Genomic DNA, 18,708 nt, shown 5'->3' with positions numbered 1-18,708 from the left:
CACGTCGAAGCAGATGGTGGGTATTTGTCATTTCTAATGGCTGAGGAATATTCCATTGTATACATGGACCACATCTTCTTTATCCATTCATCTTTCGATGGACACCGAGGCTCCTTCCACAGTTGGGCTATTGTGGACATTGCTGCTAGAAACATCGGGGTGCAGGTGTCCCGGCGTTTCACTGCATCCGTATCTCTGGGGTAAATCCCCAACAGTGCAATTGCTGGGTCGTAGGGCAGGTCTATTTTTCACTCTTTGAGGAACCTCCACACAGTTTTCCAGAGTGGCTGCACCAGTTCACATTCCCACCAACAGTGCAAGAGGCTTCCCCTTTCTCCGCATCCTCTCCAACATTGGTTGTTTCCTGCCTGGTTAATTTTCCCCATTCTCACTGGTGTGAGGTGGGATCTCATTGTGGTTCTGATTTGTATTTCCCTGGTGGCCAGTGATGTGGAGCATTTTCTCATGTGCGTGTTGGCCATGTCTATGTCTTCCTCTGTGAGATTTCTCTTCATGTCTTTTGCCCATTTCCTGATTGGATTGTTTGTTTCTTTGGTGTTGAGTTTCATAAGTTCTTTATAGATTTTGGAAACTAGCCCTTTATCTGATATGTCATTTGCAAATATCTCCTCCCATTCTGTAGGTTGTCTTTGAGTTTTGTTGACTGTTTCTTTTGATGTGCAGAAGCTTTTTACCTTGATTAAGACCCAATAATTCATGTTTGCTTTTGTTTCCCTTGCCTGTGGCCAAATTCAAAAAGGGTGTTGCCTTTGTTCTCCTCTAGGATTTTGATGGATTCTTGTGAGACCTGAGCACTTTAAAAGCAACTGGGGGGAAGTCCCGGTGGCTTAGCCCTTTAGCGCCTCCTTCAGCCCAGGGCGTGACCCTGGGGTCCCAGAATCGAGTCCCACATCGGGCTCCCTGCATGGAGCCTGCTTCTCCCTCTGCCTGTGTCTCTGCTTCTCTCTCTCTCTCTCTGTCTCTAATAAATAAATAAAATCTTTATAAAATAAAAATAAAAGCAACTAGGGAAGATCCAGTTGAAAGGGAGAGCCTGGCTGTCCATAAGAGGGAAGGTTTCAACCACTGATCAGGTCGATGCTTCTTTAGAATGACAGGAGACCCAAGGTGCAAATGGAAGTTTGCTCCCAATGCAAGGAAGTTCTTCTGTTGTAACAAGAGATGAGTGGCCAGGGAGGGAAGATTCATGGAGCCCATTTTGCCTCAGTTTTAGTCCCCAAATCTCATGGGGAAATCCCTGTATCCTGGAAGCCTGTAGTGGGCTCGATGGAGGTGGTGGCAAGGGAGCCGTATCTCCCTGTCCTAGTTGATCACTGGGTCTGATATTGATTGAGGGCCTGACACCCCCCAGCCCTGTGCTGGCACCTTCGCAGACACCTGGCCTTCATACTGGTCCTCCTGTGCATACATTATTATTATTAATCTCATATAAAGATTGAACAAAGTAGGCTCAGGAGGCTCATGGTCACATAGCTAGTAAATGGCAGAACCAAAATCAAGCGACATCTTCTGATTCTCAGGCCATGGAGGGGTCCAGGGAGAGAGATATTTAGAAGATGGGATTAAGGAAGCACCCAGGCCCAGAAGCCCTGACACCTGTGTATTCTGAAATTCCCTCTAGATGGGTTCCTCACCTGGGGGTGACTTTGCAGTGTCTGGAGACATTTGATGATCACAACTTGGGGTGGGGTTTGCCCCTGGCGCCTAGTGGGTAGATGCCAAAGATGCTGCTGAATGTCCTCCAGGGCACTGGACAGGCCCTACAAGATCGAGGCATAGGGCCCAACATGCCAGCAGTGCCACAGTGCAAACCCCGCAGCTTCAGAAGCTCCCGGGGCCAGGCAGTTTCTCATGGTCTCGCCCCACCCCTGGTCCCTCTGCCTCCATGAATGCAAGTATCTTCATTGTTGCTACTTACTTTTTACTTCTGCCATTTGTGCACCACTGGAAAACATTCCAACTATGCCACAGTGTTTAAAGTATAAAATAAAAGCCATTCCTCTCCCCTCCATCGTAACTCCCCAGAGATAACTATTGTTACTGTAACTTTTAGGGAACAGGTTGGACTCCACGAATGGAAAACAACTTGTTTTTCCCCCTCCAGTCTCTCTGTAACCTATTTCTTTTCTGCCTCTTGGGTGAAATCTCCTAAAGAGCCATAACTTTTTCAATCATTTTCAGGAAATTCAAATAATCCTCCTCTAATTCTTCTCAGCAATTAACACATCCAGCTCAGTGCCACAGATGAAAGAAACCCCAGACGTCACTAAAAGTTAAAGCTTTTCCCTTCTCCTCTGCTGGGCCTATGAGGTCCAGAAGCAAGGCTGCCACAGTGGTCAGGGCTCTGCTCCCTTGTCCTTCCCTACCATTTGTGGAGTATGCCTCTGTAAGGAGGCATCATTTATTTAACCAGGTAGCGAGCAACTGGTGGGCATTGAGGTCATTTCCAGTTTTTTACCTTTAGAAACAATGTCAGGACATCCTTGTACATATGCCTATCTATAGTTATTTTTTTAAGATTTTGTTTATTATGAGAGACACACAGAGAGAGGCAGAGATATAGGCAGAGGGAAAAGCAGGCTCCCTGCAGGGAGCTGGATGTGGGACTCAATTCCGGACCCCGGGATCATGCCCTGAGCCATCCAGGCGTCCCTTGTTAAATCACATCTTTAGGATAAATTCCCAGAAGACAAAGTACCAAGCTCTGCATATTTAAAACAGTGAAACCTGTTTCCAGAATGTTCTACACAGCAATTGTACCAATCTATGCTCCTACCAGCAGAGAATGGGAGGGCCCATTAAGCATCTTGGGTCTGAAGTTTTCTCTCTCTCCCCTGGCTCTGGCTCTCTTTCTCATAACACAGTGCCTGGCCCATACAAAGAAGACCAGGACTGCATTTCCTGTTGAATGACTGGGTACTGAGAGTTAGCTGGGCTTCCTTGCTGGTCCTCCCATCTCCATCTCTGATCCATTCTTGACCCCTCCAGAGTGAAGGCCCTAAAACACCATCCGGTCAGCCTCCCTCCTCACTTCCAGAGGCTGGCTCCCTCTGGCCCACTCCGCAGGGCATGCTGTGGCCCATCTTCTCCCTGCTCCTGTCATATCCTCTGGAGGCTTTGCCTCCCCCTGCCTTACACTCCAGCCAGGCACACAATGCTGCCCACCTGCCTCAAGCACAGCAGGCTTTGGCTCCTTGCCCAGTGGTTCCCTCTGGCCAGACTTCCCTCCTCTTCCCTTCCATGAGTAGACATGCATTGGTTTGTGGCTCTGCACTATTCATTCCTCTCCTTTTCTTAGACTCCTGCTTCTTTTCAGTGAATTGTCCGCCCCACTGGGGTAAGATTGGTGAAACTGTCCATCCATGTGTCTGCCCACCACGATGGAAGCCAAAGGGACATAGCCTTCTTTTCCATAGCCCAGTCTAGCCAGAGAGCAGGCATAGGACTAAGTTTGGTCCCTGGATACTCTCTTTGGACTCTGAATCTGGAGCAGGTAGTATATGAATACAGGAGATGATTTTCATCCATTTCAGTGGCAGTCCCCTCATCAAACCGTCCCTACTTCCTGCCCCTGCTCAATGTTTCCTTTGCTTTTGTTTCCAAACCTGGTTCTCTAGCCTTTTCCTTGATTTGTGTAAGCTCCTGGTAGCCTAGTCCCAAATTCCACAAATGCCTTTCTCCCTCCAGGTATGCAGAGATGGTTTCTATTGTTTGCCACCAGAAATTTCTAGAGAAAGCCCAGTTTAGACGTCCCTTCCTCTGCAAAGCGCTCCCTGGTTCTCTGAACATCCTCATAGCACCAAGTACAGCCCACCCTAGAGTTTTGGGGGTTTTTTTCTGTCCCTTTCACCAGAGTAAGACCTCATGTGGGTCCCACCATTGTACGCTCAGTGCCCAATCCAGAGCCAAGCCTTCAAGGCAAGCAACATGGAAGGACTAAGCTAATGAACTGGTAGCTCTGACCCTATCTGGCAGCTTTGGTGGCTTAGACAAACTCTCATCCTGCCATGAAAATGATGCCAGGGGCTGCCCCCACCCTTTGTGAGACTGGCTGGGAATAACATGAGCGGATTTCTGTTTGGGGCCCTCATTCTGTCTTGTGCCATGGAAGATAGAGTGGGGCGGGGAGCAGAGGGACTGGGTGGGGGAGGTGGCTATTGGAGCAGCTCAGGTGGGAGATGAAGGTGAACTGGATTAAGATGGTTGCGGTGGGTACTGCAAGGGGAAGGGGCTGACTGGTGAGATAGTGAACTGAGCATTAGAAGGGAGTCGGAAACTCAGTTTCTTCTGCTAATTCTCAAAGCAAGAGCTGGCCGTTTGAGATGGCTTCCCTCAGAAGGAGGTGGTAAGGGAGCATGTGTGCATATGCACGGGAGACCGTTAGGGAGGGTGTCACACTGTCTCCAGAATCCCCCCTCCTGCCACCAGCCACCATGAAGGCTGCCTGGCCTGTTTTCTAAAGAGCTTCCCCAGGCAGCAGGGGAGAGAGGGGAAGGGGGGCCAGCCCCCACACCACTCAGCGGAGGTGAGCCGAGGAGCATCCAGTCCTCTGTCCTGCTGCCCTGGCCATTACAGGCTGCCAGGTGCCTTGTTTGTGATGAAAGCCTTTAAAAACCCATGTGTATGGATGGTCATGCATTCATTTTTGTTCATTTCACTAATACTCACTGAGCCTGGAGCACGCAATGCGCCATGGACCCTGCTCTCAAGAAGCTCCGGAGCTGGTGGGGGAGAAGATGCGTAATCAGGCAATTAGGAACCAGTGTGAGCGGGAGGTAAAGCGCTGGTTGCTATGGGAACACAAGGAGAGGCCACAGCTGCTGCTCCTCTCAGAAGAGTGGTGGTGAGCAAAATAGGAGGCATGAGGCAGGGAAACCTGCTTGCCAGGCCCAGGTCCACATGGCCCAGCCGACGTGTCCAGGACCAAATCTTCTGGTGCAACAATTCCTACTGCCTCTCTGCCCCTTCTTTGCCTCCTCTAAGAAATGAGAAAGGGGAGTATGATAAGAGGACAAATGAGACCCTGCATGTTTGTGCATGGTCCCTAGTAGATCTTGGCTATGTAGTAGGTACTAGGAATTTTTTTCAAAACATATTTGTTGGTTGAATGTTTCCCAGGCTACTGGACACCAGCAGTAGAGCTGTGAACAAAGCAGACAATGACCTTGCCCCCACAGAGGTTATAGGAATTTGAGAGGAGAGATTGATAAAAAAAAAAAATCACGGCACAAGTAATTACTATTGTGATGAGTATCATGATGCTGCTGCCAGAGTGGTTCAGAGTAGGAGTATGCTAGGGGGCCAGGAAGATTTCCTGGACGAGGTGACATTTCAGCTAAAATCAGAAGGAGCAATTAGTCAGCAAAGAGGTGGGGATGCTGCATTCCGAGTTATGAGTTACAGTGACCAGCGAGTGTGATGATGCTGAAGCAACAGGGAGTCTGGTATGTTCCAGGCAAGAAGAGGAGGTCAGTGGAAATTGGGGTGGAAAGGCACAAAAGAGGTGGGAACTGAGGATGCTGGACAGGCGGGTAGGGCACCCGTGAATCCATCCTCTGGGCTGTGGTGAGTTTCGCACTGGATCCTATGTTACTCTGGCTCCCATAGCCAATCCACTTACCCATCAATACCAAGATCAAGGGGCTTGACTCTGGGCCAACTTGTAGAAGTTTTTGTAGTAATGAAAGCTGCCAGAGCCTTTGGAAGACGTTTAGGCCCAAACTCTTATTTTGCTGAGGCCCAGAGAGAAAGAAGACTTGCTCCAGGTCCCCTGACAAGCAGAGTTGTCAGGCCTGGAACTAGCACCCAGTCTGAGAGGCCACCCAGTGCCCTCTGCAGAAGTCTGAAGTGGGGGGTGGTTTTTGTGTTTTTGTTTTGTTGTTGTTGTTTGTTTGTTTGTTTTTGGAGATACCATTTTCTCTCCTTCTCCAGGTAACTGGCAGTGTTTCCAGTTCTTTTTTTGACTTCCTGCTCTTCCCCTAGAGTTCTTGTTTTCAAAAAGGCACATTTTCCTTCACCTCAGCTCCTCATTTGCTTATGCTCCACCCTTCTATTGTGAATGGGGTAGCCAGAGGCAAGGCTCGGATCCCAGGCTGGGCCCAAAGGAGCTACTCCCATGCCAGCCAGCTATTGATGAATCTTCCAGGCTTACCCTAGCTTCTGCCCTTGCCCCTTCCCCGGTCATGTTCCATGAGCAAAGTTCTCCCTGATGACATGGTCACACCACTTCCCTGCCCAGGCAGGCCCCACCATACATTCACTGGCAGAGGGTGTCAGCCACCATCTCATATAATCTCTCCATTGTCGAGAGGAGAACAGGGAGGCCCAGGGAGGGAAGGGGATCCACCCAGCATCAAGCCCAAAGGATCTGTGAACCACGTTCTGGCCTTTCAACTCTGCCTACCCCTCCCCTCTGCCCTGCCCCACCATCTCCCAGTATCATTAACTGGCTCCCTTCTCTCCCTGTTGATGGAAGCACAGATGCACCGAGGGTTGAAGGGAAACCCTATGGGGAGAGGGTGGCCCAGTGCTGCCGGAGCAGAGGCTTAAGGGGGAAGAATGAGGGGAACCTGTCCTTTGCTTCTCTAGTATAGCTGGTGTCACATGCCAGCTAGCCCTCTACTCACCTCCTGCTGCTGAGGGCCAGCAAGCAGTTCAGCCACGGATAAAGTAAGCTGCTCTAGGTCTCCACCAAGAAATGTCCCCACCTGGTAGGACTCCCTTTTAGTCAGGAACGGAGGCTACCACATTCTTCCTGTCTTAGGCCTGGAAGTAGCCAGCTTTGGAGTTGACGGTCCTGGTCTCAGATTCCAGCTCTGCTACCTCTGGCTGGGTAGCCTTGGGCAAATCCCTTCCAATGTTGGAAACCTGGCTTCCCCACCTGAATGTAAGAGTTGCCACCTTACCTACCAGCTAGCTACAAAGATTAAAGAAGAGAGCCTATGTAAAGTACCTGGCAGGTGGTAGGTGTTTGATGAGTTGTTGTCTCCTCCTCACACTCTGGGCTTGCCCCTCCAGCCCCACTCCCAGGAATCTCTTCCTGATTTCCGGCAGAGATCCTTGGGGGAGAGGCTGGGACCAGCTCTTAGCAAGAACTTCTTGGCTCTGGGGAGAAGAGAAGGGAGCCATGTCCCACAGTAGACAGTCCTAATCCCTGAAACTCGGCAGGAGGCATGCAATGTGAAGTTAAGCCAGGGGAAAGGATGGAGGGCAGGAGAGATTGGAGGGCCAGAGGAGGAAGAGGAGGCAGGTGGCTTTGGAGCCTGTGAGAAGTCAGGACAGTGGGGAGAGGGCCAGACAGCACAGGGGCCCATCCTGCTGGTCCAGGCAGTGCCAGATGGTTATGAGAAATAGAGAAGGCCTCTGGACTGCAGGTTGCTTGAACCTCTCTTGATGGCATCTACTCTTAGGTTATCCTGGGGCACAGGATCTTCTGTCTCATTGGGACCCATCTAGGCTCTAGTATGAGACTCAGCTTGGCCCCATCCAGCTTCAGACATCTGGTCCCCATCCCACATCCCTGTTCCATCCCTGCTACCTTGAGCCAGGCTCAGAGTTTGTTGCCCTCATTGTCTGTCTCCACAACCAAACCCCTGATCCCCATTCTGATCAAGGTTCCCCTTTGACGTATCATTCCCTGCAACCCAGAGGTCCCCAGACATCTCTGACTTAGACTTTATGATTATTCTTCATAAGGAATTCCCCTCTGTCTCCAAAGTCATCAGCATGAGTCCCTACAAAGAGGACTTAATTTTGAGGGTCTGGATGCATTTGCCTAAAATGTGTCCACTGGCTCACCTGCCCCTCTTGCAGCCAGGAGCATCACAAGAAAGATGCCAAGCAGGAATCCAAGCAGAAATCAGGGAGATCTGGGGCCAGGAATGACCCTCAGTCTCCAACACTGGTGATGATGGAGTCTGTGGCCTGGATCAGAGCTAACTCTGTAGCTGGGATTAAGGCTAAGTTTGTGACCAAGTTCAATGTGACCAGGGTTCATACATTCCTTCTGGTTGCAAGCAACAGAGTTCAACTCTGGCTAACTCAGGCAGAAGATAAGGCTGTATTTCAAAGATATTGGGCTAGTTTTCAGAATTGTTTGATTGATTTGAACATGACTCAGCTCCAATCTTCCCAGGATCTGTGTGTCTCCTTTTGAGTTTCAAATCCCCAGGTCAGGAATCTGTGCTCTAGGATCAGTCAAGCTAGCCATGGTGCAGGGCCACACATTGCCAGTGGAAATTGGAAGGGCTCCAGCCTTGGGGAAGAAGCAGTCTGATACCATCTACTAAAATTAAAAGGATATGCATCATTCGACCTGGCAATCCTACCTCTGGGACATTATTCCATGGAAATGAAAGCCCTGGCATCTAAGGACTGATATGTACATGCACTGTAGCATTGCTCAGAGTGTTAAAAAAAAACAAACCCTGAAAATCATAATCATCTATCAATAGTTGATAGTTGAATAGATTATGGCAAATCCACAACATGAATACTAGGCAGTCATTGAAGATTAGTAATTCAAGCCATACCAGTTGATTTCAGGAAGTATTATTTAGTAAGAACAGCAAGAAGTACAAAAATACATCTATGATCCCATTTTAATAAAAAAGGATAAGCAAAAACCCATGCACATATCCCACATATACACACATAAGTATACATCTATCTGTATCTGATTATTCACATATAAAGAAAAACATGAAATAATGAATACTACATTACTGAAGTAGGTTATGGGGAGCAGTGATATAGATAGAGGAGGGAGACAAGTACATAGAAGAAAAGGCTATAATTTTTTAAATGCACATAGGATTTCGTTTGTGAATGTATCTAACATTATACAGGTATGTGTATATATGTATATGCATATATGTGAAATTAGCAGCACATATTTTCCCCAGGTTTTCATTTGTGTTTTACTTTGAATTGTTTATCTATCTCTGTATGTTTTGCCTGCTGGAGGATTTTGTTTTTATGTAATTGAACCCCTTCTTTCTTTGGCTCTTGTATGTTTTGTCAAACTCATAGAGGTCTCATCTACTTCAGGATTTAAAAAAAACCTTCCCCGTAGTTTGTTTTAAGTACTTTTATAAATTCATATTGACATTTAAAGGAAACACCAATTTGGAGAAAGTGTTTGCAACTGTACAAATATAACTGACATCTGGTCTCTGGAATATATAAAGAATTCCTAGTAATCAATAAATTGGTCCAACAACTTTGGAAAATGGCTGGGCATTTCAAGTTGAGGTTGAGATGCTCTGATCCATGTCCTGCCTGCTGTGAGCCCCACCTCCTGGCATTTCTGACCTTGGGGTACCCCCTCCCCATAAGTGTGGACTAGACCACTAGACCATTCATTTTAAAAAATGGTATAAGCGTTAGGATGCCACTCCCGAGATCTGCCTTGAAGAAATGTCAAAAGAAAATTTCCAGGACAAAAAAATGACATACGACAGAAACTTAGATCTATGTTTTAAAAAGGCAGAGGATTTGAGAAGGAATAAATAAAAGTATAAAAGGACAAAATCTTGCATTTTTCTTAACTGATCTAACAAATAACAATTTGTTTAAAAAAAACAATAGCAGCAATGTAATGGATGATAATGGCTTATGGACAAGTGAAATGGATGACAGCAATGTTATAAAGGACATGAGGGAGGAATTGGGTGTACTCTGTTATAAGGTACCTGCACAACCCATGAAGTAAGGTTGTATCGTTTGAAAATGGGCTTGGATTAGTTGTAAATGTACATTGCAAACTCAAGGGCAACCACTGAAACAATGTAAGAATAAGAAATATAATTGAAATTATGGGAGGAAAAAGTGGAATCTTATAAAATGCCCAATTAAAATTAGAGAAGGCAGAAAAAAGGGAGAAACAAGGAACAAAGGCAATGAATAGGAAACAGTTACAAATAAGGTAAAATTAATCCAACTTATCAAGAATCACTGTTTGACTACATTAGTTAAAAGAGCAGGGACTATCAGAATGGATGTTTTAAAAAGACCCCCCCAAAAGATGTTGTTTACAAGAGACTCATCTTAAATATAAAGACACAGAGAGATTAAAGGTAAATGGATAAAGGGAGATATACATGCCAACATTAATAAAAAGAAAGCTGGAGCAACTCTGTTAATTCCAGACAAAGCCAATGTCAGGGCAAGAAACATTATCAGGCATAAATACAGGCATTACATAATGATAAAAGGTATAGACTCGTATCTGAGCATCTGAAGAAAATAAAATCTGCTTAATCTGTATGACAGGTACATGCAAACATGCATTTTATACTCTTCTGTATATTGGAAATATTTTAAATTATTTGATAAAAATCACATCCTTTCTTGAGTACAAAAAATATATACATTAGATTAGGTTTACTAATTGTGTTGTTCAATCTCTCTATATCCTTAGTTTGTAGTCTATTTGGTCCATTTATACCATAATAAGTGTGGTTAAGTCTCCCACTATAATTGAAAACTTTCTGATCTCTCTTCATATTTCTAACATATTTGCCTTTTATATTTTGAGATCACATTGCTTGGCATAGAAAAGTTTACTAACTGCATCCTCTCAATGAATGAAAGAACCTGTTTTGTTCTCTTTAATCCTTTTTACTTTGAGTTCTTGATTTTTCTGATATTAACCTTGGTACATGTCTCTTGTCTTCTTTCTTGCTTTTCTTTTTTTCTTTTATTTATTTATTTTTTTTAAAAATTTTTATTCATTTATGATAGTCACAGAGAGAGAGAGAGAGAGGCAGAGACATAGGCAGAGGGAGAAGCAGGCTCCATGCACCGGGAGCCCGACGTGGGATTCAATCCCGGGTCTCCACGATCGCGCCCTGGGCCAAAGGCAGGCGCTAAACCGCTGCGCCACCCAGGGATCCCTTCTTTTTTTCTTTTAATTCCTCCCTCCTCACTCCTTCCTTTCCTTCCTTCCTTCATTTCTTTGGTATTTAACTGGCATATATTTTCCATTTCTATATCTGCTTTAAGTGAAACTCATATAAACAGCATATAATCAGATTTGAAGAAAAACAAAATACTTAAAATGAGAGTCTGCCTTTTATTTTTTAAAGATTTTATTTATTTATTCATGAGACACACAGAGAGAGGCAGAGACATAGGCAGAGGGAGAAGCAGACTCCTCACAGGGAGCCCAATGTGGGACTCGATCCCTGAACTGGGATCACGTCCTGAGCCAAAGGCAGACATTCAACTACTGAGCCACTCAGGATTTCTGAGAGTCTGCTTTTTTTAAATTTTAATTAGTGTTAATCCATACTATATACTGATATATTTGGATTTATTCCTGCCCTTTGGGTCTTAAAAAATATCCTTTCTTGTTGCCTCCCACCTCACTTCTGCAGTTTGATAGATTGAATTTTTCTCTTTGTTCAACATATTATTTTTTTAGTGGTTTGTTACACATACATCCTATTCCTATTATATTTGTTACCCTAATGTTTCCTGTCCTTGTATTGTGCATTTTGTTTCCAAGAACAAAACTTTGCTATTGTCGTGAACATGGAGAGTCTTTACATTCCATAAATATTAAAGATGCGTTGTAAAGTGCAATTAATAAAAAAGAGTTCAGAATTCTGTAAAATTATACAAATCCAAAAGGTATAGCTATAGTATTTTTAAACTGCAATGAGATTACCAGATTGTGAGTCGGTATTACGCTTCATGACTGATCATTTCTTTTGGATAGAAAAGGTTGGTTTCGTTAACAGAGAAAAAAAAATAACAGCAACAAATTCTACTGTAAACAGTTCAATTGCTTCAATTACCAGGTTAAAAAAAAAACGAACTTGCAACTCTAGATAAAATTTCACATTTTTTTATGCTTCTAGTACAAACCATGCCATATAACATAGGATATGATATGTTATTGTAATTACTTGAACATCGGAATTAATCAGAAAGAATTTGTAGACTTCATATTTAAAAAGGGAAAAAAAAAAAAAAAACCAAACCCAGAACAGAAGAGGGTATGGCTAAATGTTTAACATTTGCTAAAGCTGGCTGTTGGTTACATTTTTTGCTGTCCTTTTCTGTATCCTTGACGATTTCATCATTTAAAATGAAATCAGGCTCTCGGGCCCAGCCTGATTGGCCGAGAGCAGCTGCCGCCCCGCCACATCGAGGGGGCGGGCCCGGCCGACGCCACCGGCACTTCCTCCGCCGCAGTCGCCGCCTGCCCGGCTGCTGTCTGGCGGGGGAGGAGCTGCAGACCCGGAGCAGCCCCGGCGGCCCTGACGGTCGGCGGCCCGAGAGCCCCGAGAGCTCCGCTCGTCCAGAAGAGCGCGCGGGTGTCAGCCCTGGGTGAGTGGAAGGCTGTTTCCTCAATTCATCCGGAAGGGGCGGCGGGGCAAGTGGCGGGGCATGGGGACGAGGATTCGGGGTCCTCTAGCGAACAGATTTTCAGGCGCGCCCCTTGGGAAAGGGTGGGGTGGACGCAGGACCTGCCTGCAGAGTGAGGCCTATATCCCCCGACCTGTTCGGAGGCGTCATCCTCCATCTCCCAGCCCCCTTCGCATGGCGTGGCCTCTACTCGAATGGCTTTAATTGCTGTTTGAGAGGGGAGTGGAGGTCCGGGACCTCCCCTACTTCTTCCCTCCTTGGTCCCTTTACAGAGCACTCCACGTCCTTGCTTCCCCCATTTTGCAGTTGTTTTTCCTGAATGGCAAATTGTTCAGATTTTTAGGTAAATATATTATGGTTCCCAGGAAAAAGAATTGTCTGAGAAACAAATTATTACCAGGGAAAAACTAGACCCTTGCCTGCCTTTCCTTTCTTTTATTCCCCTGCCCTGGCCATCGGTTTGGAGTTGCCGTGTGAGCAGTAACGTTTTGCCATCTCTCTTTATGACATTGTGACCCCCTCCCCCTTCCCATGTCTCGCATGTGTGGGCAGGGACATACACAGATACATGCATGCATGGTGCGCGTGCACATGCACGCACATGTACACAGGCATACATACAGACACACACACAGAAACCTCTCACTGCAGCCCCCTCCCTGCACCCCCCTCATACTCAAGGTTTTGGCACATCCTCTTCCCCTTGAGGATGTGGACAGACACACATACACACACTCTTGCACAATGTCACACCCTCCTGTGCCTTTCCCTGCTTCTCACTGCTGCCACATACTCACCTCCAGAAGCAGCCCCCTCCTTCTTCTGCCTCTGTGTGAGCACACACACACCACACACACCCCTTCTGGGGCTCCCCTAGCCCTTGCCTGCCACACACATAACGATAGCATTTGATTGCTGGCTCCTCTTTCATGTGCCACATACATACATACATATATATGCACGCACACACTCATTCACACAGCCCTCACAGATGCTCCCAGCCCTGCTCCCCATCTGCTACATACGTGCATAGACAGCCCTCCTTTGCTGGTCCCTACAGTGCAAACACTCACATAAATCCTTCTTTGGGGACACCATCACCCCCCAGCTAGCCACATTCGTGAATACACATATTTCCCTGATTGCTGGCTCCCTATTCCACCCACCAGCCACCCTCACATCCCTCTCCTGTGCTGTCCCTCTCGTGGATGCGTTCACTCACACTGACATTCTCCACTGTTGCCTCCCATTTTGCTGAATACTCACAGACCATGGCCACCCTTGTCCAGTGCTACCAAACCCTTTCTTGCCTACCACAGACACGTAAACGGGCTCCCTCCACAGAGTTGCAGCCACTGCACATATACAGCCACACATGCACATTCTCTTTCTGTCCTGCTTACACACACCCTTCTCCTCTGAAGCCACCCCCCACCCTGGCACCTGTCATTTCCCTACCCACATCCAGAATGGGTGTCCTTCTGTCTGACACTAACACCTCTTCCCAGTACACCTGTCCCCTCCCCCTACAAACATGTATCTCTTCATTGCATGATGACTGCCCCCCCCTTCCACCTGTCCCTCTCCTCCTGACAGACACGTTAGGCATTCATGAACACATGGTGATCTCTTTTTCACCCCATCCCAATTTGCATTTCTCCTGTCTGTCTGCAGGGCTCAGAAAAGATGCAGATACCCCATAAGATAACCACAACAATCTTTCCTCTTCCACACTGGCCTAATTTCACACTACTTCACCCACCTTCCTAGCATCCCCATCTTCTGTCAGATTCTCCCCCAAGTCTGGCTCTCCAACCAACCCAGCTTTGTAATCATTTTGCCAACATTAAAAATGTGTTCCAGGTCTACACCTGACAGTCACTGGAATGCTACTTCAGGCCTTAGAAGAAAGTGAAACTAATTGTAAAGGCCCCTTATCCTTTCTGTTACCTGCCTGCTGAAGTGAAAATAGATCTCCCTGCTCTTTTATTCTGAACTGATTTGACTTTCCCATCTCCCAAGCTTGTGCAGGGAGCAGGAGCCTTTCCGCTCAAGCCCCAGCTGTATTGGAAACCCTCCTAAGTCAGAGCCATGGGTCAGGAATCTAGCAAGCCCGTATGGCCCAAGCCAGCAGGAGGGTATCAGTCCAATACAGGCAGGAGGTATGGAAGAAGGCATGCTTATGTCAGTTTCAGGCCATCCTCGAGCCAGCAGGACAGGATTTCCAGCCAGAGAAAGGCAACATCCGAAGTCCCAATGCACAGATCAGCCCCCAGTCAAACCACCAAGAGGAGCCGGTCACCATTTTCCATCACCCGTCGTAGTTGGGAAGACAGTGAGAGCTCTGGAGCCAGCCTGAATGTTGATAATGAGGACTACTCCAGGTACCCACCGAGAGAGTACAGGGCTTCAGGTAGCAGAAGAGGATTGGCTTATGGACATGTTGACTCTTTTGGGGCAGATGATAGTGAGGAGGAGGGGGCTGGGCCTGTTGAGCGAGCACCAGTTAGAGGGAAAACTGGCAAGTTTAAAGATGATAAGCCCTACGACCCAGAGAAAGGGGCCAGGTCTTTGGCTGGGGTGGCTCCACAGTTCTCTAGCTTTAAGCGTGATGTGAGAGAGGAGCTTGACAAGTTAGACCCAGCCCCTGCAGCAAGATGCTCTGTTAGCAGAGCTGAGTTCCTGCAGCAAAATAGCATGGCCTCTCAGACATCTGCTGAAGGCAAGGTGGCTACCCGTGGTGACAGCCGGGAGAGTCAGAGACGGGAGCAGAATTTCCCTGCACATCCCAGCAGGGCTCCTGTGAGTATTTGTGGTGGTGGGGAAAACACCCCCAAGAGTGCAGAGGAGCCGGTGGTGAGGCCTAAAATCAGAAATCTGGCGAGCCCCAACTGCGTGAAACCAAAAATATTTTTTGATACTGATGATGATGATGATATGCCACATAGTACTTCCAGGTGGAGGGATACAGCCAACGCCGAAGGCCACTCGGATGGCCTAGCAAGAAGAGCCAGAGGTGAGAGTTCAGGTGGCTACTCTGAGCTGAAGTACCCCGAAGACAAGAGGGAAGCCAGGAATGACCAAGTGAAGCCAGAAAAGGTACCAAGACGGCAGCGAACCATGGCTGACCCTGACTTCTGGACGTACAGCGATGATTACTACAAATACTGTGATGAAGACTCTGACAGTGACAAAGAGTGGACTGCTGCTCTGCGGCGGAAGTATCGAGGTCGAGAGCAGAATCTGTCGTCCAGTGGTGAAAGCTGGGAGACTCTGCCAGGGAAAGAAGAGCACGACTCTGAGCAGGTCAGAGTGAATGCTGGCGCCGGCGCCAGTGCCAGCCCGGGTACCGGCGCCAGCGCCAGCAGCAACAGCAGCAGTGAACTGGAAGACCTCCGAGGACCATCTCTTCAGGAAGAGGAACACGCATCCCCCAGAGAACGAGAAGCTCCTTGGCTCCAGTACAACGAAAATGAGAGTAGCAGTGAGGGGGATAATGAATCTGGTCAGGAGTATCTACAGCCTGGGGTGTTCATGCTCGATGGAAACAACAATCTTGAAGATGACTCCAGCGTGAGTGAAGACCTAGAAGTGGATTGGAGCCTCTTTGATGGGTTCGCAGATGGCTTGGGGGTGGCCGAAGCCATTTCCTACGTGGATCCTCAGTTTCTCACCTACATGGCACTTGAAGAACGCCTGGCCCAGGCAATGGAAACTGCCCTGGCGCACCTAGAGTCTCTCGCAGTGGACGTGGAGGTGGCCAATCCACCGGCGAGCAAGGAGAGCATCGACACTCTCCCTGAGATCCTGGTCACTGAAGATCACAGTGCAGTGGGGCAGGAAATGTGTTGCCCCATCTGTTGTAGTGAATATGTGAAGGGGGAGGTGGCAACTGAGCTGCCTTGCCACCACTATTTCCACAAGCCATGTGTGTCCATCTGGCTTCAGAAATCAGGCACCTGCCCTGTGTGCCGCTGCATGTTCCCTCCCCCGCTCTAAGGCCAAGGCTCTTTATTCCTGGTCAGATGATTTTCCCCATCTGAAATACACAATACTGCAGGAGCCCTCTCAAAATTAACAATTGAAATGAAAACCAATCAGTCGATTTATCCACACCTGTCATTCCTTGTGGTTATTTCCAATGTGAAAGTGGTTGCATACTATGATTGCATTAAAAAATCATAACTGTCTCTTAGAGGTTAGAAAAGGAAAACTAAACTTTCTAAATGCTACTCGAGATTACAGTAAAAACATACATTTTCTAACCTGAAAGCTGAACTAAGTTGCATTTGTTTTCTTCAGTAGAATATGTTGCTGTTAACTGTAACGACAGGTTTATCTGTCAAATATGTCCAGAAGGCATCATCATTTCTATTGCATGTTATGGGTTAATATTCCTGTAATTGCAGTGCCGTAAAAGCTTATTAAAGTTCTCCTTTTGGTTTTACATGGCATAGTGGAATTGTTTGGTTTTGTCTAAAATGGTGGTACTCAGTGACTCTATCATTGATTGCTTGCCCTTGCATCAAAAACAGGGGGTTTTTTTGTTTGTTTTTTTTTTGGTGCTCCCAAGAGTAGAAAAATTTTTGAGTGTCACTGGAAACGCTGACTCCCAACAACAACAAAAAATTAGGGATGATGATTTCTAAAAGTAGGAGTAAAGTGTATGACTGTTAAACTACTCTAGGGGCAAAGGTCAAATAGAGAGTACTCTGTCAGTCTGAGGGAAGGAAAGAGACAGTGAGAAAGCAGGTAAAAATAAAGAACAATGGTAGAAGCAAATCCAAAATGAGTATGGGGGGAAGGAGTTAAAATCTCCTTTCAGGAAGTAGAACCTCACAGAGAGGGGCGCCTGGCTGGCTCAGCCAGTAGAACTTTCAACTCTTGATCTCGGGGTTGTGAGTTCAAGCCCCATGTCAGGTGTAGAGATCACTTAAAAAAATAAAATCTTAAAAAAGAAAAGAAACTCTAAGAGGAAATGGGGGGAAAAAACCACCCCAACACAAACCCCAAATAACAAACAAGCCTCTAGGCTGACTGTATACCTTGACACAATGACACAAAAGGATTAGAAAAATATATGCCAGACAGGTGCTGTGGCAGATAGCGATACCCACTTACACAGTGTGAACAGGTTTTAACATTTGGCCATATTGGCTTCCAATTCTCTTTCTCTCTCCAGTAGATAGAGCTTTTAAGGTACAAGTGAAGTTCCTCACCTGTCCTATTTACTTTTCTTCCTCCACAGAGGTTAGCACTACCCAGGAAATGGTGTGTTTACTTCTCGTCTGAGTTCTTAGGTTCTTAGACTTACGTGTGTGTATGTGTACATATTTATGTATATTTGTATATATCCATAGCCAATATAGAATGTTTGTTTTCTAAGTGGACATAATTGATAGAATGTATGTATCATTTTTACAACTTGAGTTTTTCACTCAGCATTGTGATATTTAACCCTTTTGATATATGTAGCTTTAGTTCATGCATTTTAACTGCTGTATAATAGATATTCAGTTGTATGAATTATCACAGTTGATCCATTCCCTTATTGGCGGGCATTTAGTTTCTTCCCAGTATTTTGCAGCAATGAATATACTTAAAAGATATCTCTCTGTGCACATGTGTGAGTTTCTCTAGGGGTAAGTACATGGACATGAAATTCCTGGGTCTTCAGGCTCAGAGGGGAAGTTTTGGGGTCCTTTGGGTTTAAGCATTTTCACCCTAACTGGATATTGCTAGACTACTTTCCCAAGTGACTATACTAATTTAAGCTCCTACTGACAGTTTATGAGAGCTGTTTTTAGCTCTCAACAACCTGGATATGGTTAATGTTCAACCTCATGGGCGATCAGTGACATATAAACGAACAAAACAGGAAAACACACTGTGTCCATCAGAAAGTCATAGTTTTTCTTCATGATAATATCCAGTTTGGGCTAGGAAGAAACAAGACACACAAGTGATAGCCTTGTTGGAGAACAGTTTGGGGAGTAGCTAGCTTTCAAGATGCAAAATGGGGCATGTCCTTGGCCCAACTTAGATACTTGGTAGTATGGAGCTAATACTGTATGGCAGTTAAAAATTGTACGCACTGACACAAAAAGATCTCCGAGACATACTGTAAAGTGTTTTTTAAAAGTATATTGTGGAGCAGTATGTACAGTCTTCATGTAAAAGAAAACCTTCCAAATCCAAACTATATATCATAATGCACAAAAGTGTCTGGAAGGCTGCTTACCTGACAGCAGTGGTTACCTCTGTGGGGAGGGCCAGGGGATTGGGGAAAAAAGAGTGAGGAAGGGGACTTTA

General features: G+C 46.3%; 1 protein-coding gene across 3 annotated transcripts; it reads left to right on the top strand.

The window, feature by feature from the left end:
- The first annotated feature begins 12,212 nt into the window (after window positions 1–12,212).
- On the top strand, window positions 12,213–16,848 carry PJA1 (praja ring finger ubiquitin ligase 1). 3 transcript variants are annotated; one of them, XM_041742115.1, is made up of 3 exons: window positions 12,213–12,357; window positions 14,260–14,780; window positions 15,345–16,848. In XM_041742115.1, the coding sequence occupies exons 2-3, from the start codon at window positions 14,488–14,490 to the stop codon at window positions 16,393–16,395; spliced, it is 1,344 nt and encodes a 447-aa protein (XP_041598049.1). In that variant the 5' UTR covers window positions 12,213–12,357; window positions 14,260–14,487; the 3' UTR covers window positions 16,396–16,848. The 3 variants fall into 3 exon arrangements, with proteins under 3 accessions (XP_041598049.1, XP_041598048.1, XP_041598047.1); XM_041742114.1 differs by having other exon boundaries at window positions 14,586–16,848; XM_041742113.1 differs by having other exon boundaries at window positions 14,260–16,848.
- Window positions 16,849–18,708: the final 1,860 nt, after the last annotated feature.

The sequence above is a fragment of the Vulpes lagopus genome, chromosome X (genome assembly GCF_018345385.1).
Source record: "Vulpes lagopus strain Blue_001 chromosome X, ASM1834538v1, whole genome shotgun sequence".
In the NCBI taxonomy this organism is placed as follows: Eukaryota; Metazoa; Chordata; class Mammalia; order Carnivora; family Canidae; genus Vulpes; species Vulpes lagopus.
Note: the sequence above shows the minus strand (reverse complement) of the source record. Positions and strands in the feature narration are given on the sequence as shown.